Genomic DNA, 26,172 nt, shown 5'->3' with positions numbered 1-26,172 from the left:
TTTACATGAGGCCACTGATAAAGCCATTTTTGTCTCCATAAAGCCATTTCTCTATGCTCCTAACTGGTGAATCTTATGAATTCTTCAAGATTTGGCTGAAATGTCATTTTGTCTCGAATACCTTGCATATCCCGTTCATTTGTTTTTCAGTGGCAAAACAAATATTTTACCATCGCCATGCCTAAAAGACTGCACAGGTACCTACCTCTATTATAACTATTACTAATTACACTTTAATCCCCAAAAGTATGTCACTCACAGTCTTTTTAGAAAACATAGTGATGATGTAATTGATGCTTATATATCTATATAGCAGTTTTCTCAATATATGATTTTGGACAACTATATTAGTATAACTTGGAGTTGTCGATAAAATAAATGTGAATTCCTGGAGCTTATTTCAACCCGAATGAATCGGAATCACTAGGAGTGAGGTGAGGAAAGCCATATTACAATAGGTCTCCCCCATGATTCTGCTCCCACTGACATCTGAGAACCTCTGTGCTAGACTCAGCTCTGGGCCACCGGAAGGAGGGCTATCTCATATCACCTGTGCCTGGTAGTGCCTGGCCTGAAGTAGGTGCTCTCACAGATGTTTTAATAGTAAATTATTGATTTCAACTGACCATTCCAAATGGATATTTAAAGGCATTTGGGTAATTATGTATGAAGATTTGTCTTAGTAACAAGTTTCTCAGAGCATGCTGCATGTGAATTTGTGTTCATCAATACATCGTGACTTAGAACATTTCCTTTGAATGACGCAGGAGGAAGCAACCAGAATTTTTGAAGATGATCTAGATTCTGATATGAGTATGGGTACCTAACAATAGAGCCAATAAACATGTCATAAATGGATGATTTTTGCACTCAAAATATCTCATGTCTGACAGTTTCATAACATAAATGCATATGGAAAATATCTAATCTAGCCAAGGAGCTTTCATCATAGGATTAGGGTAAGGGAGACATATAAGTCTTACATATCTGTACAAATTATATGTAAATTTCTGGTTTTAAGATGGCTTTCAGACAAAGGCAAAAAGCCCCCTTTTTCAAGTGTCCCCCCTAAATTGTTCAGGGAACCTTATTGATGCATCCTTTATCCCCTAGTCCAGCCCAGTGCTAACATAGTCAACACATCTGTGTTGAATTGCCTTATTTCATCAGTTATCTACTGCAAATTCACATAAAATTTGGCATAAATCAAACTTACTTTAGCAGGTATTATTGGATAACAAAAATGGACTAATAATACTATTGATTGGAATACTGTCAAAATTCTCTGCATATACTCACTACGAAAATATTGCAACACACATTCAACATGTCAAAAGAAAGTCTTGCAATTATTTAGGTTAGAGAATAGAGTAAGTGAACTAAATCAAGAGCCCCAGGTTAACACCCTCAACATGGAGGTATCTCAGCAGTAATCTTAGCCTAAGCCTTTCATTACGTAAATGGCTATATCTGACCATCATATAAAGCAAGTGGAGAAGTACACAAAACCCAGTATGAATATAGTTTTCCTTAGAGCGTAATGAAACTGAGTAGGTAAGGAATGTCCAAAGTATACACCATATCCTGAGCTACATTTTTAGAATATTATGCTCCAATACATCGCTACAGCAAATAACTAAGGTTGCAACTCAGTTTGTTTGTGTGTGTATGTGTTTGACAGGAATAATGACGACTCTAGGTTTTTTTGGTTTGGGGAGAAAAGTATAGGACAGTTAGTTAAAATGACTAAGTTTAAATTATAACACTGCAAAAATTAATTTTCAAGTGGCTGGTAAACTGCTAAAGACAAACTAATAGCGTGAATCACCAACATGTCACTGTCCATCTCACCCATCTTTTGCTGTGTTCTACTTGATGGTGGGTTCTGGCCACGCTGCACAGCACCCGAAGCAACTGCACTGTTAGGACTTATGCTCTGGTCTGGGATCCAGTCTCTGTCTCCTTAAATAGAAAAATGGTACAATTATATACATTGTAAAGGAGAAAAATTCATGTTGTCGCTTTATTTCTTTTTCTTTGTTATTAGGATTGAATTTATTGGGGTGACATTGGTTAATAAAACTATATTATCTTACTGGTTAATATTTAGCTAAAGAAGGAACATTTATAACAGTTTAGTATATATTATGAAAGACAAAATCTCATAATTACACAATAAAAACCATTAGGTTCACATAGCTTAATAAGGAGAAAAAAATTAACTCTAAATTGCAAAGATATTATACATGTTTGAAGAGAAACAAATATTTTAAGAAGTATTTAACAATATTACATAAAGCATAATTGTTTGTATGTGAAAAAACACATTTGAATACAGAGGAATCTTAAGAACTCACGTGAAACCAAAATCTAGTTTTAAAAGAAAATTATAGATATGTCTCAGAAATCTCACAGATCCTGAGATTTTGGGATTTTTCTTTAAGCTGACATTTAAGAATCATCATATAATGCTCGCTAGTTAATAAATTGATTCAAAAGATTTATATTTCATAGTTTATTAAGGGACACATTTCTAAATTCTAAAAATAATCTCTCCCCAGTCTCATAATGGTCATGTTATCTCTCATTCTGATAGCTGTCTTCAATATAAATATGTGGCAACTCACACGGGACTAATAATTTCAGCTAGAGAAGAATATAATGATTGTATTCATTGAACAGAATTGCCCAATATTTCCTAAGATGAGGATGGACTGCTTTAAAAAATGTGTCAGAAAATTGTGAGGTTGATCAACAGGCCAACTGATCTCATGTCTGAATTTACCTGCAATTGTTACCTTAGTACCGGAAGATCTGCATTCTAAACTACGAGAAGGCAGCGAGTTGAGTCTTTTGTTTTTACCAGAAACAAAGAATCTTTCGAGTCCTTGATATTTTTCAGTAATAGGCTTATTTCTGAGGGCTATTTCTTGTAGCAACTAGGAAAAAAAATATTCAACAAAATTAAGTTTATTTATCTCATCAACACAAAGCAGCACATTCATTGATTGAGTACCTACTATGTTCTTGGGGTGGATTCTGCCCACCTCAAGTTTAATTTCTAGTAAAGGAGACATAAATAATAGCATTTATATATAATAAGTTTTGAGAAATGTATAAACCACAATTACAGTAATTATCTGAAAGTTGCCATCCAACCAAGGAGTACAGAAGTTCATGAAACAAAATTTTCCTTTCTCCTTTCTTTCCTTTATTTTTTCCCCTCAATGTCATTGCACACACATTATATGGAAAGCAGGATCTCTCTCATATGCTGTGCTTTTTGAACTAGTGTCTTTTTCTATACATAATATTATCTCAAAGATGAAATGCCAAAGGGAATAAATCTGATCAGACTATGGTCATAGACAAAGTCCAAGTTAACAAAATATTCATCATGAAGCAATTAGGAAACTGAGGCAGGAACAAGCTATGTAATTTGAGTTTATATAGCTTGAAAGTAGCACACCTAGGTTTTGAATATAAGTCTATCTCATTTGATGCCTAGACTTACTCTATCACTCTATGAACTCATTTTTTATATGCTTTCATCCTAAGGAAGAGTACAAAAGAGATTAAGCAGTACATGAGCCCTAACCAGTTTGGCTCAGTGGATAGAGTGTTGGCCTGCAGACTGAAGGGTCCCAGGTTTGATTCTGGTCAAGGGCATGTACCTTGGTTGTGGGCATATCTCCAGCCGGGGTTGTGCAGGAGGCAGCTGATCGATATTGCTCTCTCATCGATGTTTCTAACTATCTATCCCTCTCTCTTCCTCTCTGTAAAAAAAAATCAATAAAATATATATATATATTTTTAAAAAGTACGTGAGTCTAGTAGGAAACAGATTAGAGATTTGAAGTGAGAGCTCCAGATGGGCTTACAATATATCAGAGTAGCTATCAGTATTTTAAAAGTTCCCTAATGGATCTAATGAATGCCCTAATGTGGTCTGTTCAAGCTGGTAACCAACACAAAAGAAATTATTATAACTTGATTCAAATTTATAAATCATATAAATGCTAAAATGTACAAAACCAAGTAGTGACCAATAAATCATCTCACTCAAAGATAAGTCCAAGTCCACTCTACTCATATCTTCACTGGTTCCCCCAGACACTGAAACCAGTTTACAGAACCCCTTCAGCCGTAGTGGAGCTCATGTTAGGATTAGACAATTACAAATCTGGAAAGTTTTTAAAAGCCTTGGTCAGCAGAACAATGAAAGTGAGTTTGTTCTTCCCAAACTCACAAAGTTAACTTGGTTGTTTCAGAACCAGACCAAGAGCCCCTGACTAGACCACGTTCTTCCCGGCACCTGACTTTATCTCACTGCTGCTGCTCTACAACTTAGTACTTAATCTCATAGGTGGTCCCAGCTTTATGAAGAACTCAATTTCTGAAAACTGAAGTGCAAAATGAACTGCCATAGAGTCAATTTCAAAATCAAGTAATGCCACTACTAAAAATTGTCCCTATTGCTCACGCTTGAATTTTGGTCAGCAGAACAATGTCTGTGTCTACGGGTTATGTCTATATGTTCTTTGGATAATCCCCTTCACCTTCTTTCATCCAGTCCCTTTATTCTCCCTCCCCTCTGACAGCTGTCAGTCTGCTCCATGTATTCATGCCTCTGTTTCTATTTTGTCCATCAGTTTCTTTTATTCACTTGATTCCACCTATAAGAAATTTCTATACCACAATATATATTAATCTTTATAAATTAATTGTATTATTTCATTGAAGTTGACATTCTCTTTTCTAATTATATTTTAATATTATTAGATTTGAGTGTATCCATAAAAAGTTACATATTGTAAATGTTTCCAAAAGTGCTATCAAACTCTATGTACCTTTTTACATTTCAATGTTTACATCATATTCTTGAGATGTATCCATGTTAATAAAAATAGTTCTATTTTATTTATTTTAACAGAAGACCATATCTCCTGCTGGGGCAAAGGTCAGCCAGGCCTATGCCCCGTGTAAGAGAACTGAGTTTCTTTGCTCAGGACTCCTCTCCTCTAACACAGCACACTGCACGTGCAGGTGCCACCAGGCCTCTTCGTGATGCCCTGTGGAAACTGGCCAGTTAGAGTTCTTGTTTGTTCTGTTTGCACAAATTCCATCTATGATCAATTGTTTTCTTCACTGGAAGAAGGGAGAGTCTCCTGGCAAAGCCCTTCAGAGACTGAGCAGACTTTTAGGGATCTAAGGCTTTGCAGAGGTCTCAGTTCCAATTTGCCACATTAAAAAGGAACAAAGTGGGCACAGAAATCCAATCTCCAAACAGAAATAGCAGCAGCTCAATATTCAGTCCGAATGTTTGGTACCACCTTCAGTTTAGGCACCATAGAGATTCATTTCCAATGACTTTAAAGCAGGGGTCCTCAAACTACAGCCCACGGGCCACATGCAAATACAAATATTGTATTTGTTCCCGTTTTGTTTTTTTACTTCAAAATAAGATATGTGCAGTGTGCATAGGAATTTGTTCATAGTTTTTTTTAAAACTATAGTCCGGCCCTCCAACGGTCTGAGGGACAGTGAACTGGCCCCCTGTTTAAAAAGTTTGAGGACCCCTGCAGTTTAAAGGGTTGTTAAAATGCTGGACTTGCCCATTTCCAAAGAATTTAACATTTGTCTTGCTCAATTTTCCAAGAGTTTATCATTAATAATCACGATTACCTAACATTTTTAGTATGTAGAACAGAGATTTAAATATAGTTTTAAAATTTGGTGGTAATGCAATAATTATTGCCAATAGCTACTTTACCATTTTTCCTAAGAAGAAACACAAACTTCACCCCTATTTCTTTATTAACCACGTTCCTGACAGATACCTTTAACTCCTATACTTACATTAAGCCACAAAAACTGACTTTATCTACATATATGCCTTTATTTCATTTTAGCCAGTGACTATACAGTAAAAATCTAGAAAGGATTTATTATACTAAAATATTCATAACAAAAAATTTCATTTAGAAAGGTAACAGCACTATAAATACGGTGCATGAGATAGGCCTTAAAGTTTTATTTGTTATAGAAGCCATTTATTATCATGGCATTTACCATATTAGAGATGTCCTGTAAGTCATTAACATTCTTTCCCATATAACTCAATCTCCAACTACCTCGTGATAATATATGGTAGTACATTTTAACTTCAATTGGAGGAAACATTTAAGAATGTATTGTGTGAGTATAAAATTTTCTTATGATGTTTCTTATAAAAATTTTAATATAACAAACATAATAGAAATTTACCAGTGGTGACTCTGTAGTTTTTGAATCTTCCAAGTTTGGCCTCTCCAGAAAGTTGCTAAATTCCAAGGATTCTTTGATGTCTTGAGACAATTTCTCCTTAATGGAAGGTGTTTCTAAATCTACCGTTGGAAAAGAATCCTTGTTCGCAAATGATATGCAGGAATTATTCAGAGTTTGATTACATTCCATATCAATTATACTTTTCTCTTTGAAATGACTTTCAGAAAAGCTGCTTTCCCCTAATTTTTCAACAGCAGAAGAATATACATCAGGATCCACCTTGTTGCCAAATTTTTTATTTGAAGTTCCTGCTGTCAAAAACACACATTTATACAAGTGAAAGAAATAAATTTAAACAAATACATTGATTAATCTGTTCATAAACCAAATGTTCTGTGATGCAAACCTGTATCAATAAACCCTATTTTATCAATATTTCTTTACTGAGTTCTCAGTGTTAAGATACTATTATGCTGTTTTTGTTCCTAAATGATAATCATGATTTACTTAGGCATTCAAACCTTAATGAGCTAGAGACTAATGGAGTGAGGCAAGATTTTATTTTGTAATGAAACCTTAAAATTGATGCAAATTTTTATTCAGCCTTTGGTTCAATTCCCACTTGCCTACCTCCTCTCCCACTCGAGTTTTACAACAGCAATTTATGAGAAATAATGCGGAGGGAATCTTATTTCCACATTTCACCTCTTTTCCACAGCATGCTAGTGATGAGGAGAAGGCAAAAAGAAATCTGCCAGATGAATGAGCAGCAGTTAGAGGCGTAGAGAATGTTTAATCTGGGACACCTGCTTCTGGAAAGCTACAAAATGAGCAAGATTTTATGAGTCACCACCTCATCATGTCTGCTTTTACCATATCACTTGGTTTAGATCATTGGTTTCAACCTGGTCACACAATGGATTCATCTGAAGGGGCTCTTTAAAATTGTCAGTGTGGGGGCCTGACCCCAAACCAACTGAATCAAACACTGGGAGTGGGACCCGAGCACTGCACTGTCTTTCTTTGTTGGTTTATTTTCCTCTACAAGTTCTCCAGGTGATTATAATGTGCAGCTTGGGTTGTGAACATTGGATTTTCTGAGGAATTAAAATCATTTAACAATTTTTGCACCACATTGCTTTCATTTTACATATATTTTCCAGAATGAATACAGCTTCATCTGATTATCCCTTATTAGCTTTCTAATGTAAATAGCTTATCTCTATAAATATACTGTGCAAAACAGTAGAGGCTATGACTAAAATAATCTCCAGTGATATAAATTCTGTCTTGCAGCCCAAAGGACTTGCTGCAATCAAATGTTGATATAGCTCAGCTATTACATGTAGTATTTACTTAGAACTTTCACATCCAACAACTATCACCTCAAATTGCACAAATACTATCAGAAATCCAATAATGTGTATGTCATAGAAATGCTTTAATAAGAAAAACTTTATAAAGGCTATTCAATTTAATGAAACTTCCACAATAATGCTTTATTTTCCTTCTACACTTAAATAGAAGTTATCTGATTTTTTTCCAGTAGAAACACATGCAATTTGTTATATGGAAATGTCTGCAATTAATCTCTATGATATTCACTTAATGTGGCAAAATTTCATTATTAGGATCTTTTGTTGTTGAAAATGAGACAAAACATTCATTTATTAATGTTTAAAATGTGATCCAGAATGTACAGGTATGGTTTAATTTACTCTATTCATTTAAGTCATAAAAATTAGATATCCTGGTTCAATATTCATAAATCAATTTAATTTATCACATCAATAGGTTAAAGAAGAAAAATCAAAGGATCATGTCAATAGATGCAGAAAACATGACACAATCCAATACCCACTTATGATAAAAACTCTCAGCAAACTAGAAATAAAGGGAAATTCTCAATCTGATAAAGACTACAGAAAAAAAAACACAAATGCACACACACACACACACACACACACACCAAAAAAACCCAACTATAGTTCACATCATACGTAACGATGAGAAACGAAAAGCTTTACTCATGAAAAATAAGGCTACGTTTTACCCTCTCACCACTCCTTTTTCAACATTGAACTGCAAAACCTAGCTACCCAGTAAAACAAGAAAAGGGAATAAAAGAAATGCAGATTCAGAAGAAATGAATTTGATATTGTTCACAGATAATATGATTGTCTACGTACAAAGTCCAAAAGAATTTTTTTAAAAAAACCCTCCTATAACTAGTTATTGAAAGATTGCAGGATACAAACTAAATATACAAGTCAATCACTTTTCTATATACCAATATAAACAAGTAAAATTTGAAATTAACATAATAGCATTTACATTAGCAAACAAAAATGAAATACTTAGGTATAAATCTAACAAATGATGTACAGATCTATATGAGTAATACTAGAAATCTCTGATTAAAGAACTCAAAGACTAAATAAATATATAGTCTGTATTCATGTATAGGAAGCTTCAATATCATCAAGGTGTCAGGTCTTCCCAACTTGATCCATAGACACCATGAAATCTCAATCAAAATATCAGCAAATTATTTTGTGGCTATTGATAAATTGATTCTAAAATTTATATTGAGAGGCAAAAGACCCAGAATAAGCAACACAATATTGGTGGAGTAGAAAAAGTCAGAAAACTGACACTATCCAACTTCAATAATTATGATACAACTATGCAATAAAGACAATGTGGTATTAGCAAAAGTATAAAAAAATTGATCAATGGAGCAGAATAGAGAATCCATAAATAGACCCACATAAATATAGTCAGATGATATTTGACAAAAGAGCAAAGACAATACAATGGAGAAAAGACTGTCTTTTCAACAAACAGGGCTGGAACAACTAGACCTCTGCATGCCCCCAAAGTCAATCTGAACATAGATCTTACACCCTTCACAAAGTTTACTCAGAATGAGTGACAGACCTAAATGTAAAATGCAAAATTATAAAACTCCTAGACCACTGGAGAAAATGTGGGTTATATTGGGTATCATGATGACTTCTTCAAACACAATACCAAGCAGATTCCCTGAAAGAAATAATTGATAAGCTGGACTTTATTAAAATTAACAATGTCTGTTGTGTGAAAGACACTACCAGGAGAGTAAGAAGACTTGGAGAAAATATGTATCTATTAAAGTACTGTTATCCAAAATAACAAAAGAAATTTTAAGAAGATGTGAAACCCAACTAAAAAAAAATGGGCCTAACACCTTAGCAGACACTTCATCAAAGAAGATATATTGATGGAAAATAAGTATTGATGAAAAGATGTTCAACATCATAAGCCATTAGAAAATTGACAATAAAAACAATAATGAAATACCACTACACAATTATTAGAATGGCAAAAATTTGAAACACTGGCAACACCAAATGCTGATGAGGATGTGGAGAACAGGAACCATCATTCATTGCAGGTGGGAATGCAAAATGGTATAGCCACTCTGGAAGACAGTTTGATGATTTCTTACAAAACAAAATATACACTTAACATGTGATCCAACAATCAAACCCCTTGATTATTACCCAAATGAGCTGAAAATGTAGGTCCAAACAAAAACCCACACATAGATATATATAACAACTTTACTCATAATTGCCAAAACATGGAAGTGATCAAGCTATTTTTCAATAAGTGAATGTATAAATAAATTGTGGTACATTCAGACAATGGAACTTCAGCACTAAAAAGAAATGAGCTATCAGGGCATGTAAAAACATAGAGGCACCTTTAAATGCATAATACTAAGTGAAAGAAGCCAATTTGAAAAGACTGCATATGATATGATTCCAGCTCTATGACATTCTAGAAAAGGCAAAACTATGGAGACAGTAAAAAGATTAGTGGTACCCAAGGGTTGGGAAGAAGGGAGATATAAAAAATCAGAGCACAGAGGATTTTCAGAGCAGGAAAACTATTTTGAATGAAATATAATACTAGACACATGTCATTATACATTTGTCCAAACCCATAGAATGTACAACCAAGAGTGAACCCTAACATAAACAATGAATTTGGGGTGGTAACAATGTGTCCATCTATGGTTGTTGACTGACAATGTACTATTCTGGTTTGAGATGTTAATAGTGGGAGAAGTTATGAGTTTGTGGTGACAGAGGGTACATGGAAACTCTGTACTTCCTGTTCAGTTTTGCTGCAAACCTAAAACTGCTCTAAAAAATAAAGCCTAGCTCCGGCCGGTTTGGCTCAGTGGATAGAGCGTTGGCCTGTGGACTGAGGGGTCCCAGGTTCGATTCCAGCCAAGGGCACATGCCTGGGTTGCAGGCTCAATCCCCAGTAGGGGGCATGAAAAAGGCAGCTGATCAATGATTCTCTCTGATCATTGATGTTTCTCTCTCTCTCTCTTCCTCTCTCTCTCTCTCTCTCTCTCTCTCTCTCTCTCTCTTTCTCCCTTCCTCTCTGAAATCAATAAAGAAATATATATTTTTTAAAAAATAAAAAATAAAGCCTATTTAAATAAATCAAGTATCTTTAAAGTAACACTTAATGAACATTTATATTCAGCATTTTCACTCAGGTAACTGGAACACTATGCTACAGTTAAGTCAAAAAATACTCTCTGGACTAGATCTGGAGCTCTGTAAAAGTCCTAAGCCCCCATGTGGATATATTTTCAACCAATTTTCTTCTGAGAACTAAAATTTCTGGGGTTAAAATAAACAGCAAAATAGTCAAAGCTTGTGTATACTGTACTACCAGTTGGTTCTATTTAATTACCAACATTTATTGTTAATAATAGTAATCAACAAGGAAAAAAGTTACCTTTCGAGTTATCTTCACAATAAGAAGGGCTGTTGCTTAGATGAAGATGTAAGAGGTCTATTTTTCCCTTGGTGAAAACATGATGCTGATGGATATCATTTTTATACGGAAAAGTATTCTGATAATCATAAAATGCGCAACTTCCATGTTTATGGAAAAGCAAAAGAATAGCATTGAATGAAATAATATTAAAAAGTAAAAAGTCCCAACTTATTAAAAGAAATATAATAAAACCTTAAAGAAATAGGGGTATTCACATTGATTTAATGTTTATTTCAGCCTTGCTGTGGACACATTCTAAGTTACAAGTAACTAAGTAGTATTATGGAATTAAAAGAAATAGGCAATTGGGCCAACACTGGGTTTACTACAAAATTTTAATTGAAAGTTGTTTTTCTTTTTAAATTCTCAAACAAATGTGGTTTCTTATGTTCTTTCTTCAAAAGATCAAGCGTTCATCTTTTAAGCTCATTAAAATGTGATGAAATCAAAGGTGTTTTCTTTAAATTAATTGAATTTATTAAGATGGCATTGGTTAATAAAATTATATAGGTTTCAGATATACAATTCTATAATACATCATCTGTATATTATATGATGTGTTCACCACCCCAGGTCATTCCCCTCCCATCAAATCAAGGTTTTATACTTAAATAAACTTTTAGTTGTTCATAAATGAACCATTTTAGTTAAAATACCATATGTGGTATTTGTTTAATTTTTAATTATGCTTACCATATATATAAGCATAGTTATAATTTAAATAACATTTCAATGTATTGAATAATATATTTAATAACACCTGAAATTTATGTAAACTCTATATAGTACCATTGTAAAAACATATGCATTATGCTTAATCAAAAAGATCCTCTTGAATCACCTTGATTCTTTATGATTTTTCTAAGAAAATAGGAAGCTCGATGGGCACTTCAAAACCCAAGATGCAAAACTGTTGCTAAACAATGATCAGTAACTTTTTCTGCCTTCTCTAATACCATACTGGGAGGTCAAAGCAAAGATTTGTGATAACATATATAAAATAATCAAATTAAAGGGCAGAAATAGCATTCATTTCCCTAGAGATATATTACTGGATATAAACCTCTTATCGCCGAAACCGGTTTGGCTCAGTGGATAGAGCGTCGGCCTGTGGACTGAGGGGTCCCAGGTTCGATTCCGGTCAAGGGCGTGTACCTGGGTTGCGGGCACATCCCCGTGGGAGATGTGCAGGAGGCAGCTGGTCGATGTTTCTCTCTCATCGATGTTTCTAACTCTCTCTCTCTCTCCCTTCCTCTCTGTGAAAAATCAATAAAATATATTTTAAAAAAATAAATAAATAAACCTCTTATCTACTGACCAGAGGTTGTCTACTACCTTCTGTCAAAATGTCAAGTGGCAAAAGCACATTTGCTACTAGACATCTGGGTCTCTGTGTCAAAACATGGGGCTTTTCACATCTGAGTGCATCACATAGGCCCATTGCTATTCCTAAATGCTGACAAGGGCCTACGTTTATCTGAACATATAAACAAAGAATTGGCCGAAGGGTTACTTGATGGAAACTTCATTCTGCTGTTTAACCAATTTAATACTTTGTAGTCAAAACACCTTGAAATCCTAGCTAAAGTGAAGGGGACTTGGAGTAAAATTTATTAACAAATAGAGCTAGAGCCCTAGCTAATTTGGCTCAGTGGATAGAGCGTCAGCCTGCAGACTGAAGAGTCCTGGGTTCAATTCCAGTGAAGGGCATGTATCTGGGTTTCATGCTTAAACCCTGGCCCTGGTTGGGCAACCAATCAGCAACCAATCAATGTGTCTCTCTCACATTAATGTTTCTCTCTCTCTTTGTATCCCTTCCACTCTTTCTAAAAATCAATGGAAAAATATCCTAGGGTAAGGATTAACAATAACAAAAAATACTGCTAGGTATTATTTTTCATTTGAAATGACAAAATTCTACCAAAAGAAAGTTGCAAAGTGAACCATTATACTTAATTTATCACACAATAAAATATATCTAGGATGTAATCCATAGTTTGGGAGTTCTTTTTTTCTCTCAAACTAATTATTCATATACCTGTTTTTATTAATGGTTCATAGCAAACTGAAGTGAGAAAAATCCAGAGTTATCTTTGGAGAAAAGAACAAGGCTCAGATAAAATACATTGGCCTTGGTCAGTCATTTCAAATAATAGTAATTCCTAAATTCAGAAGCATCTATTAAGTAATCCATATATTAGATAAGAGTATAAATATATAATTATGGATACTTTTCTAATTATTGAATGTTGACTAATATTAGCAATATTGTACACAAATTTAAACATGGCTTTACTTGGTTTTTTACATTATGTATGTCTCATTTAAATAAAGAGTTGATTTTTGGTGGGTTTTTTAATAGCATCAAAAGTGAATTAGAAAGATCTTACCTTTGTTGACTAACTGCTTCAGCTAATTCAACTTTGTAAGGCACAATCTTTCCTTGTTCTTCAAATTCTTCTTCATAAGTCTTATTAAATGCATGTTGTATAATATTAGTATATTTAATAAATGGGTCATTATATGTTAACCAGCTAACTTGTAGGTGATATTTAGAGAATTTTCTTTCACTAATAATGTCATGAATTCTCTGACTATATGTCATAGAACATGAGTTTCTAGAAGAACCCAACAAATTCAAAATATATCTGCTGAGCTGAGGGCACCTGCTTTGTCAGTCATTTTATCATTACTGACACGCCCAGAAACAATAATACCAACTCATGTTTTATACTGTAACTACTAAGTGCCAAGTAGGTTAGTTCTCTGGCATAAGCTTACTGTATACATCAAGAATTTAGTAACATGTGTGTGTATGTGTGTGTGTGGATTTATTTGTTCAATAGCTTAAATTTATCCAGAGGGGAAATAAAAATGTTGCTAGGTGCATGTGCGTGCATGTGCACAAACACACACACACACACACACACACACACACACACACACACACACCAGGGGCTATTAAACTAAAGAAAAAAGTAGTATTTAAAGAAGTCCTTCCTACATTCTAGTACTTTTCTTTCACAATCACAGTAATATAAATATCAAGGACATGTGCTATCTTCAGCTACTTGATTAGAAAGTCAGAAATATACGGTTTGTCACAATTTAGACTCTCAGCCCGGAGCTCTAGCTCTGACTAGCTCTAGCTTTAGCTGGTTCTACGTGTTGTCTTCTAGAGGTCTGTGTTCAAGTCATGATACACTAAACCCCTTAAATCTTCACAATATTTTCCCTTAAATAGAAAAAAATATTAAATGACATTAATAAAAACTAACTGTATACAGATTTTATTAAAGAAATACCACACTAATCTTTGTTTAAAAGCCTGATAACATAAAGAACTAAATAAAGCCATAACCGGTTTGGCTCAGTGGATAGAGCGTTGGCCTGCGGACTAAAGGGTCCCAGGTTCAATTCCGGTAAAGGGCATGTACCTTGGTTGCGGGCACATCCCCAGTAGGGGGTGTGCAGGAGGCAGCTGATTGATGTTTCTCTCTCATCAATGTTTCTTATTCTCTATCTTTCTCCCTTCCTCTCTGTAAAAAAAAAAAATCAATAAAATATAATTTTTTTTTAAAAAAGAACAGTAAACTACATGTCTATAAGTTAAAAAATAAAATGTCTTTTCATCTTCCATACCATATGCTTGCAAAAAAATGACACTGTATCAATTCAGAAATTTACTTTCAACACTAAAATAATACAGTTTTATTACTTACAACATGTTTAAATTCAAACTTATAAATTTCATATTAAACTATGTTGAATTATAAAAGATTCTTGTTGAAAATAATATGTAGTTGTAATTATATGTTATGAATTTCCTGTTTGTTAAATAAACTGGTCATTAAGCACTCACATCATCCAGTTCAACTATTTCTACAGATGTTTCAGGTCTCTCTGTTCTTAATTCTTCCACTGGCAGAAAAAGAGCTGGGCATTGTACTTCAGTCTCCTCAACTAGGGAATAAAGTTGGAAAATAATATCAAAGCATATACTTTACCTGATAATTTCCTATCTTTAAATAACATAGCCAAAAATAAAAGGATAATGTTCTCCTGTATGTCCGCACAAATATATAAATGTTGTCAATTTTCCTAGTTCAAGTAAAATATACATTTTTTTAATATTCAATTTTTAAATGAAAGTGATTCTAAAAAATGTAAGAAAGTATGCATTTTGATCAGGAGATAAAGGGTACATGGTCCAAGTGAGAATCATACAGTAAAGAAAAATAAAAGCAGATGCTGATTAATGCTTAGGGTATATAATTTAAAATAATAAATTTGAAAATGTCTAATCAAGACTAAACTAACCATCATTATCTTCATCACTTTCACTTTGAGAACACTGTGCCTCATTAATGGTTGTACACTGAGGTATGAATATATCTGGTGGCATATTTTTAAGTTGCTCCCGTGGAGTTCTACAAAACAAGAAAGAAGCAATTAAAAGACTAAACTACATTATCTAAAACTTCCCTGACAAGATCTTGATTTATTTCACAGAGGAGTGAGTCTACAAAATTAATAATGAAATCATAGCTGTACCTCTAATTCATGGAAGAAAAATATGATTGCATAACAGAATCTTAATTCACTAAAATAATTTTGTAAATCAAATTAACAGCACATAAGATTTTTAAATTGCATATCCCACTGTTTTTTGTTTAGAGTGAAAAGTAAAGTTATGATAGAAGTCAGTGTTCTTGCAGAAGCCACATGAAGCCCATTAAACATACCACCCTATTTAAAAAGCTAATTTATGAATGTGTGTTGTTTCCCACAGCTTTGTGCATTATGTTGATACATTCTAAGAGAACCTGAAGACATTCTTTCAAGCTTCCACCAAGCCAGGTGGGTGAGAACATAGGGCCCCACTATATGAATATGAAGTGTTCTGGCAATGGATATGTCACCCAATTAACAATGAGGTTTGGTGTGGCCAACCCCATCTCATAAGGAAGGCAATGAAGCACAGGGATTCTCAGAGGTCAAGAGTGCCCCAGAGGTCATTCCCAACTTATTGGGGAGCTGGTCACTTTTCAACAAAGAATAAAAGTAACTATAGCCCTTGAAAACCATACAGGCTCATGAAGTCTACATATAAAAAGTCAAATCATTTTTAGTGATATTAATAGGTAACATTAATGCATAACTTAAAATGTACCAGGCTCTTTTCCAACTAATTTGGGGGTATTAAATCTTAATAGATGCATTAAATGGGCACTAGTATTATTTTAATTTTACAGATGAAAATATTGAGGCACAAAGAAGTAAACCAACTTGTTCAAAGTCATTCAGGTAATAAATGCAGAAAAGGAATTTGAACCCAAGGCTTCTGCTTCCTCAAGCCCATGTTCATTAACAATTACTCTATATTGCCTTTCTTTCAATTTTCAAAGGCACTAAAAATTTTATAATTTCATGGAAATCTATGGCTATGTGTATTTTCTGAATACAGGTAATCTATATATAAGAATATTTCAAAATATTTATATTATTCAGCTTTTTATCAAAAAAATTAATGAACGTGTCATTTTATATCCATAATTGAACTAAGTGATAGAAATATTAAAGAGTAAATGTCAAAGACAAATTGGCATTTGGCAACCAGAAATCTCTTTCCAGTTTGACATGGATATGCTATATTAAAATTCAATCACAGATACACATAAATGTACTATTATCCAGATACTTCTTCATGAAGTAAAAACATCTAATTTTATGAATAAAGCCCTGAACCAAAGACTGACAGAGTCTATATAGTAAAGTGTTGGAGCTAAGGAGCCCTACGGATGTTTATTATAAACTCAATATTTTCCAGATGGAAAAGTGTGGGCCAAGAGAATTTGTGATTTGCCCATAAACAAGCAACCATTTAGTCAATAAACAAGTCTGCATTCTGGATATTGAAAGCCTGGCATCCATGCTTTATTAAAGATCATGCTATATAAATAAAGGATAAAATATATTTTAGAATAGAATTACCTCAAAATTTAAATAAATATGTATTGAACATTGACCGATTCATTTGAGGAAACTTTTGATGAGCATTTCTAAATGTATTCTGTCAATCTGTCAGGCTTTTTGCATCAGAATTACCAAGGAAGATATTTTTTAAATGTAGTCTCATATTCATCCTTAAAAACACTGATTTTTAGATTTGCCTGAGGTTAGGTAGATAAATCAATATTCTAAAACTTGCCCCGGTACTTCTGATGATTAGCTAAACTTGACACTTAAATGTAATGAAAAGAGTAGGGGAATTTGAGTGAGAAAACCAGCTAATTGCTAATATCTACCTTTAAAATACTCTAAATCCAAATCTTATGCTCTATTTCATGAAACTCTCCTAGCATTTAATAGATCTACTAGAGATATTAAAATAGCTCTTAAAACACATGTATTGGTTGCACATAAAATACAAATGTTATTATCCAATTTAAAATAGAAAAACAAAACAAAGTGCAATGGAACCTCTATATATATAAAAAGCCAGCGACTGGAATGCCATAATGACCAGAATGACAGGTCGCTATGACGCCCACTGTGGCCAGTGAATAGGCCTGATCGAGGTGCTGCCGGCTGGCCAATCTCCCGTGGCCCCTCCCTCTGGCTGTCCCCGCCTTCGATCGGCCCACCCCACCCCAATCAGCCTGCAGCCCCTCTCCCCAGCCAGCCTTGCCCCTGATAGCACCCCCTACCCAAATAGGGAGTGGGGCCGGCCAGCCAACCTCCTGCAGCCCCTCCCCCCAGCCGGCCCCACCCCTGATGGGCTCCCATCACCCCTATTGGCCCACAGCCCCTCCCCCTTGCCGGCCCTGCCCCTAATTGACCCCCCTACTCCAATAGAGGGTGGGGACAGCTGGCCAACCTGCTGCAGTCCCTCCCCCCACCCAGTACCACCCCAGATTGGCCCCCCACCCTGATCAGGGGCAGGGCTGGCTGGCCAACCACCCACAGCCCCTCCCCAAGGTCTTCCCCACCCCGATCATCCCCTGCAACCTCTATCGGCCCACATACCCTCCCCCCAGCCAGCTCCGCCCCCAATTGGCCCCCCACTCTGATCAGGGGCAAGGCCGGTGATTGGCCCCCCAACACCACCCACAGTTTCGCCTCCAATTGGCCCCCCAACACCAATCGGGGGCAGGGCCGGCCAGCCCACCACCCACAGACTCTCCCCACTGCTGACCCTGCCCCCAATTAGGCACTCCAGCCCAATCAGGATCAAGGCCCACTGGCCAATCGCCCGCAGCCTCTCCCCCTAGCCAGCCTGGCCCTGATCACCTCAATCAGGGTGGGCCAGTTGGCCAAACTCCCACCGGCTCCTCCTCCCCACAGGCCTGGCCCTGATCCACCCTGATTGTGGCCAAGCTGGCCGGACCCCCCCATGCACGAATTTGTGCACTTAGCCTCTAGTATATTTATAAAAACCTATTATAAAACATGACAAAGATAGGCAAAGATAAAGTCTTAACCATCATCATCATTATCAACAAGGGAAACTTTTCAGAAGTACAGCATCAGAAATGTTGTAATCAATTTACAATCACAAACTTGTAAATTGCAAATAGATTGCCCCACACTAGCATCTATAATTAAAACATAAATCAATAACTAAAAAAAAAATCACTGTTAAAAAAATAACTGTAAGTAAGGCCCTAGTGAATATATTCACTAATCATTATTTTCTAACAAGGAAATTTGCCAACATTTAGTAGTCAGCATAGCTCAGGATTTCATGTGCCCATGATTAAAGCTTTTTGTATGTATCCAAGCAAATGATGGCACTCATTTAATAACAAAATTGTACTTTTATTGGATAACAAACTGAATGTGAAAGGCATCAAAAGGCAACCACAATAAAAGACAAGTGAATTTGATATTACTATTATGTACTAATTCTTAAATTAGAATTTTTGAGTTTCACGGGTGAAGAATTGTTAAGGCATCACACTTTAAAGGAGACATAGAAAACTTAAACAATAGTTACATAGGAATAACCAGAATTTGATATGAAGAACTTAAAACCCTGCCACATAAACCACAGTGGGATACACTACACACCTATTAAAGTGACCACCAAAAGAAAAGAATCTGAAATTCAAATTTCAGTCACTGGCAAGAGTGGAGAGCAATTAGAACTCCCACAGATTGAAGGAAGGTATGCAAAACTATTCAGTCTTATGGAAAACAGTTTTTAATCCTATATAATAAAAGCCTAATATGCTAAGTGTCTGGTCGTCTGGTCAACCATTCAACCAATCAAAGCATAATATGCTAATAATATGCTAAGGCAGCTCAACTGTTCTCTATGACATGCACTGACCACCAGGGTTCAGACAGTCAACTGGTTGACCAGTCACTATGACATGCACTGACCACCAGGGGGCAAGATGCTCCAACCAGTAGGTAAGCTTGCTGCTGGGGTCCAGCTGAATGGGACTGAGCGAGACTGGCTAGACACGCCCAGGAGCCCTCCCACGGTCCCTCCCGGGCCCCAATCATGCACCAGTGGGGTCTCTTGGCCTGGCCTGTGCCCTCTCATAACCCGAGACTCCTCGGGGATGTTGGAGAGCCAGTTTCGACCTGATCCTGCAGGCCACTCCCCTCAGGAAGCTGCCAGATGCAGGGCTCATGGCTGGCAAGCACTGCTGGAGCAGCGTGAGCCTCTCCGGAAAGGGACGGATTGGCCGCGTGCCCACAGCTGGCGCAGTGGGGCCGGGATGAGTGGGAGCTGCAGGTAGGAGCTGCTGGTGGTGTTGGACTGCGGGTTTCAGCCAGATCCCCACAGGCCACCCTGAGATACCCCTTCCATGCACCGGGCCTCTAGTTTTCTCATAAAGATAAACATACACTTCAACCATATAATTTAGCCATCCCAGTCCCAGGTATTTACCCAGAAAATGTAAAACCTATATTCAAACAAAAACCTATATATAAATATGTATAACAGCTTTAACCATAATTACAAAAATACTAGAAATCAACACCCTATTTTTCAACAGTTCAATAGATGAACTGTACACCACAATGATGAACTAATACTCCACAATAAAAACAAATGGATTTTGATTCACTCAAGAATATGGATGCATCTGAAATGTATTTTGCTAAATGAAGGACACAAAGTCTACATATTATATGACTTCATTTACATGACATTCAAAAAAAGTAAATGTATAAAGAGAGAAATAGACCAATGGTTGCCACAGGTCAGGGAAGAAGACCTGACTATAATGGGGAAGCATGAAGGAATGTTGAAGTGAACAAACTGTGCTGTTTGGTACAATGGCAAACACATGACTTGAGGTATTAATAAAAATTCATAGAACTGTACAGGAGTTTATGCTAGTCAAATTTTAAAAAGTAATCAATGAATGGTAAAGCCATTCCAACGAAGGTGGGAAAGAAATGGGTGTCATGTCCTGAGCAACTTTGGAAAACAAAGTTTAGACTAGACACTGTGGGCTAAGCATAAAAGCACTATACACATGTGCTTCAGTTGAGGAATCTGTTTCTCACAGTGATTTAAGTCATGTGAAACTACTTTATACATATACTGAAGTTGATAAATTAGTAAATATATCACAGACCATGAGAGCCAGTATTCTCACTGTAGGCAAAAGAAACTACAAATAAGCTACATTGCTATGAATGGATCTTTACAGACAATTCTGGTGATCTATATCAGTAGAAATAAGGGTGGTAAATGCCATTCTGATGATGTATTGAAACAGGAATTTTGGGGTTGAAAAAGGCAGGTTTAAATTTTAGAAATTAAGGGGACCATGGAGGAAGCACAGAGCTGCAGAGCAGCAGAAGGTGTATTTCCATAGAATAGGGGAGCTGAAAAGCTGCAACAGGTACATTTCCATAGAATGAGGGAGCTGGGAACAGCAAAAGGTCTATCTTTACAAAAGAGAAGGAAGCCCTTCATCCAGAGGGAGAAGAAAAAAACCCAAAGGGAATAAGAAAACAATAAGGAAGGGGGGTGGGGGAGAACCCATGTGAGGTTGGACCTTTGAGCTCAGGAGCTGCTAAAGTAACCAGTCTAAGGGAATAGTGGCCAATCAGAGGGGATATCAAGGCACCAGAATCTGTAGCCTTTATAAGCCATAGGGAAAAGGAACTCAGTGGGACCCTTTCCCCCTCCCACATGGGAATCCATTCTGTGGGACTCTTCCCCCTCCCTACTTGGGGGTCTATACTTGTTCTTCAATAAATTTCCACCTTTGCTATACCATCTTCTGTCCGTGGATTCATTCTTCAACTCTGGTGGACAAAGCATCCGGGTTCCAGTCCAGGGGAACACCACAAGTTCCAGTCCAAAAATTCTGTTTCAGTATCAGTTGGAAGTAAGAAACATGCTACTACACAATGGAGAAAAGGCAATCTATATTCATAAACCAGTACAGAACTTTCCTGACTTTTGTTTCTGCCATAGGGTTTTATGAAAGGTAGAACTTGCGAGTTTTGAAATTATATATATGGCTGAGGCAATTTCTAAGCAGTGTTGAAGGAGAGATCTGGTTCTCATGGCTGCTCATAATAAAGTGCAAGAAGAGAGAAATGACTTAAAGACAGAATTATTAATCAAAAGAGAAGCAAAACTCAGTAATTTGGAACATTCTCAGACTATCCATACTGAAAATAATGAGAGCCTATTCAGGAGAAAACAGGAAGTAAATGGCCAAAGGATCATCTGATAGGGAGATTAGCCATCAGTCTAAACAGAAGCCAGGGCCTATTGTCCAAGACAAAGGAACAATGACCCTGAAGGCAATTCAGAAATCGATTCCTCCCATCACAGAACAAGAAAGGCCCAGGCTACTGCAGAGAGCAATGCCCAGAGAAACTGTAGGGATAAGGCCACCTGTGTGACCCTAGACTACAAGTGCCACCAGATTCCATGCTGGAAAGTCATTGGGATGCAATACCGCATTTAGCCACCATAGAAATGAGACCGCACAAAGCCATGGGGGCAGAGCCAACCAGAAACTTGGGTGCCCAACCTCTGTCCAGCAAAGCTATAGGGGAAGGTCTGCTGCCTCAGTGTGTTCAGAAGGCTGGAGCCCTACTCAAGTGTATCTAGAAGGTGGGACCTCCATCCCAGTGGGCCTGGTGGGCAGAGCATCAACAAAGGGGATGTGGGAATATCTACTGTATCCCCATCCCACCTTTGTATTTGGAAGCATATATCATGTTTGATTTCACAGGTTCACAGTTAGAAAGCAATTTGCCTCCAAATGAATCATACACTGAATCTCACCCATATCTGAATTAGATAACATTTATATAACAATGTGAACTCTAGACTACGGAATTGGTGTTGGAATGAGTTAAGAATTTTATGGCAATTGAAATGGAATGAATATATTTTGCATGAAAGTAGGATATGACCTTGGAGGGATCAGGAGCAGAAAGCTCCGTTCTGAATGTCTGTGTTCCCACAAAATTCATATGTTGAAATCCTAGCTCCCAAGGTAATAGTATTAGGAGACGAGGCTTTTGGGAGGAGAGTAGATCATGAGGGTAGAGACTTCATAAATGGAATTAGCGCCCTTATAAAAGAGACCAAAGACCCCTCCCATCTGTATGTGAGGACACAATGAGAAGATGGGCATCTCTGAACCAGGAAGCAGGCTCTATCCAGACACTGAATCTGTTGGCACCTTTATCTTGGACTTCCCAGCCTTAAGAACTGTGAAAAATAAATGCTGTTTATTAATATTTAATGTTAAATTTTAAACAATTTATGAAATGGTGAATGTACTATAATAGTCTTTGTATAAAATATATTTGAATACTCTTGATAAAATTATAAAATTAAAGGTCTAAGTAAACTTAAAAGTAGATTCTGAAAAATATAGCCTCAAAATTTTATGCTAATTTCAAATGTCTGAGAGCAATACCTTCTCAAAGTAGTCTTTTATTAATCACATTATTTTGCTATTATTCTAAAAATTGTATATCGTTTTATGCCTTTTCCCCACCTTTACATTCACATTTCTCAAGGGAAACCCTAAATGAATGATTCATCATATATATAAATAGGATTAAAATTCTTATTAGAACAGTAGAAGCTTCATGTGGATTTAGTATTGCTTTAAAATTATTTATGCAAATATAAAGCAGACATATAAAATTGCTACAGAAAAGCATGTCACACAAGCAAAAATATAAATAGCATTTTATATTACTTATTAATAATACAAAAATTCAGAAAATACCTTCTGTGCTTTTTAAGCCATAATTTTTCCATATAGGATATACTGTCTTCTTTAAATTCAATATGAAGTGGTTCTCTCCAAATTTTCAGATTGGTTTGTACCTCACATTCTTCCAATGAGTCTATAACAATAAATATAACATACATAGTTAATATAACCTAGCCTATAAATTGTAACTTCTCCCGAGATACAGAACTTGTCAAATATGCTTTGATATTCATCTATAATCAATAGTTCTGGGCTTAAATAATGCAAAAGTTTTAAATATTGATGATTTATCAAATAACTGTGTAGACATTTTTCTTCCATAATCCCTTGAAATGAAAGAATCTTATGATTGCCTAGCCAGAGTGCCTCAGTAGTTGAGCATCGACCTATGAACCAGGAGGTCACAGTTTGATTCCCGGTCAGGGCACATGCCTACCCAGGTTGCAGGCTTGATCCCCAGTGTGGGGCATGCAGGAGGCAGCCTATCAATGATTCTCTCTCATCTTTGATGTTTCTATCTCTCTCTCCTCTCCCTTCCTCTCTAAAATCAATAAAAATATATATTTTTTTAAATCTTATGATTCACACGGTTTTTAAAAGCAACTAATTCTTTTAAATGCTAACAGATAAAAACAAATAGATTCATTATATATTCCATAAACACACACAAACATAAAGGTATGTATTATAGTCACTGATAATAATATTTACAGAAGATGGGAAACAGAAAGGAAATAACTCAGAAGGTAGCACCTGGAGGAGACAACTTTCTTCATGAATTGATGTCGACATGGCAATTTACTTCCAGATGCTTCAGATGTTTCTGAAGTACTACCAAATTAAAACCACTATTCAGAGATATTTAAAACTGATGGAGGTTGCTGGGAAATAAAAAACTAGAAAACTTGGAAATTCAAAGCACCTTACTAAACGAAATGGGACCAAAAAACATTTGGAAAGATACTCATGTCATTTGAAATGAGATGCAAAATTAGATATACCATTTTATCTCTATCAGTCCAGCAAAACTTTAAAAATCTGATTATTTAAGTGTTGGTCATGGGAAGCAACCCAACCTTTCACACTCTGCAGGTGAGAATGTAAACTGATACAAACACTTAGGTAAATAATTCAGCTTCATCTAGTGTAGTTGAGTACATGCACAGCCAATGACCCAGCTCTTCCACTCCCAGGAACAGACACCCTAGAAAGGTGTGCACATGTGTTCCAGGAGACCTGTACAAGAATATTCACAACAGCATCATCCATTTGTGTAGCAAAAATGAGAATCAATCCAAATAACCATCTACATTCAAATAGGCAGATAGTACTATCCTATATAATAAAGAGATAATAAGCAGATTAACCCTCACACCCTCACAAGATGGTTGCCTACGACCAGGCCGGCAGGGGGAGTAGTGAGGGACAACCAAACGACTGAACAAGCAGGCTGTGTGGGGCGACCAGGCCAGCAGGGGGGTTAGTAAGGGATGACCAAATGACTGAACAGCAAGCTACGTGTGGTGACCAGTCCAGCAGGGGGGCCCATAAGGGGTGACCAGGCTGGCGGGGGGGGGGAAGTTGGGGGTGACCAGGCCAGCGGTGGGGGGGGGGAAGTTGGGGGCAACCAGCCTAGTATAGGGGGGCAGTGAGGGGTAACTAGGCCAGCAGGGGGGGCAGTTGGGGGTGATCTAGCCGGCAGAGGGGGGCAACAAGGGGTGACCAGGCCGCCAGGTGGGGGCAGTTAGGAGCAACCAGGACAGCAGGGATTGAGGGGTTGGGGGAGAACTGGGCATCAGCAAGGGGTAGTTAGGAGCAACCAGGCCGGCAGAGGGGGCAGTTAGGGGTTACCAGTCAGGCAGGCAGGTGAGTGATTAGGAGCCAGCGGTCCAGGATTGTGAGAGGGATGTCCGACTGCTGGTTTAGGCCCGATCCTCAGAAACCAGCAGTTGGACATCCCCCAAGGGGTCCCGGATTGGAGAGGGTGCAGGCTGGGCTGAGGGGACCCCCCCCCCCACCCATGCACAAATTTTGGGCACTGGGCCTCTAGTATTCATATAACAGAAGACTCTTGAGCAGTGAAAATGAATGAAATACAGCTATGCACATCTTCATGGATAAATATCATGGGTTCTCTAACTATTAAACCTTTGGTCATACAGTGAATTTTTTTGAGGAGTTATATCAAACTGCTATCCCAATGTTAATAGTTTTGAATATTGCATTTATATTCACAGATAAAAAAAGTTAAGTTCAGCTTTATTTACAACATTCATTTTATAAAAATAGCTATACCTGGCTTTGCTGCAGGCAAGTTCTGCTCCCCATTGTCATTATGATGTCCACTTCTCCATTCATTTAAAACTTCCTGAAAGGACTGGGCAGAAGCTTCTTCATCGAATGACCCTTCACACAAGAGCCTATCTTTCGGGTTTATACACTCGCCTTTTTGTGTTGTTGAAACTTCCATCTAAACCAATTAAAATATATCTAAGTATGCTTTTCTAAATTTTCCAGATCATAAAATGAAGATAGCATTAATTGTTAGGCATTAAAAGTCACACGTTTTTTAAACTTAGAAGTAGAATGTTTTAAAGTTTTACTTATGCATATGCTCTACTGGTTTCTTTCAAACTGTGTCCACAATTATAAATGGTCTCTTCAGAAATTATTAAAACTTGAGCCTATAGGACTGAGGATTTATCATTATGTTATGGACCAGTGTTCTCCCTGGAAAGTGACAACAGTCTTGTATGTGTTGTCACTTCTACTTCTCCAATCTCCTGCTCCTGCCATCTCCCCACAGCAGAAAGAGCAGTTTCATAACTTGCAA

General features: G+C 36.7%; 1 protein-coding gene across 6 annotated transcripts in view; it reads right to left on the bottom strand.

Annotated features, from left to right (window-relative positions):
• ZBBX (zinc finger B-box domain containing) overlaps positions 1 to 26,172 on the bottom strand; it is a 105,914-nt gene that overhangs the window by 21,866 nt on the left and 57,876 nt on the right. For 4 of the 6 annotated variants that reach the window (XM_070403637.1, XM_070403640.1, XM_070403639.1 and 1 more), the window contains 9 exons: positions 25,635 to 25,809; positions 23,352 to 23,472; positions 15,433 to 15,542; positions 14,975 to 15,075; positions 13,503 to 13,582; positions 11,071 to 11,210; positions 6,268 to 6,578; positions 2,786 to 2,939; positions 1,852 to 1,962 (listed from right to left, as the gene is read on the bottom strand). In XM_070403637.1, the coding sequence (XP_070259738.1) occupies positions 1,852 to 1,962; positions 2,786 to 2,939; positions 6,268 to 6,578; positions 11,071 to 11,210; positions 13,503 to 13,582; positions 14,975 to 15,075; positions 15,433 to 15,542; positions 23,352 to 23,472; positions 25,635 to 25,809 (1,303 nt within the window). The remainder of the gene's footprint in view (positions 1 to 1,851; positions 1,963 to 2,785; positions 2,940 to 6,267; positions 6,579 to 11,070; positions 11,211 to 13,502; positions 13,583 to 14,974; positions 15,076 to 15,432; positions 15,543 to 23,351; positions 23,473 to 25,634; positions 25,810 to 26,172) is intronic. The other 2 variants (XM_070403641.1, XM_070403642.1) reach the window with 2 other exon arrangements.

The sequence above is a fragment of the Myotis yumanensis genome, unplaced genomic scaffold, assembly GCF_028538775.1.
Source record: "Myotis yumanensis isolate MYYU_CA2020_CCGP unplaced genomic scaffold, mMyoYum1.0.hap1 SCAF_2, whole genome shotgun sequence".
Taxonomy (NCBI): domain Eukaryota; kingdom Metazoa; phylum Chordata; class Mammalia; order Chiroptera; family Vespertilionidae; genus Myotis; species Myotis yumanensis.
Note: the sequence above shows the minus strand (reverse complement) of the source record. Positions and strands in the feature narration are given on the sequence as shown.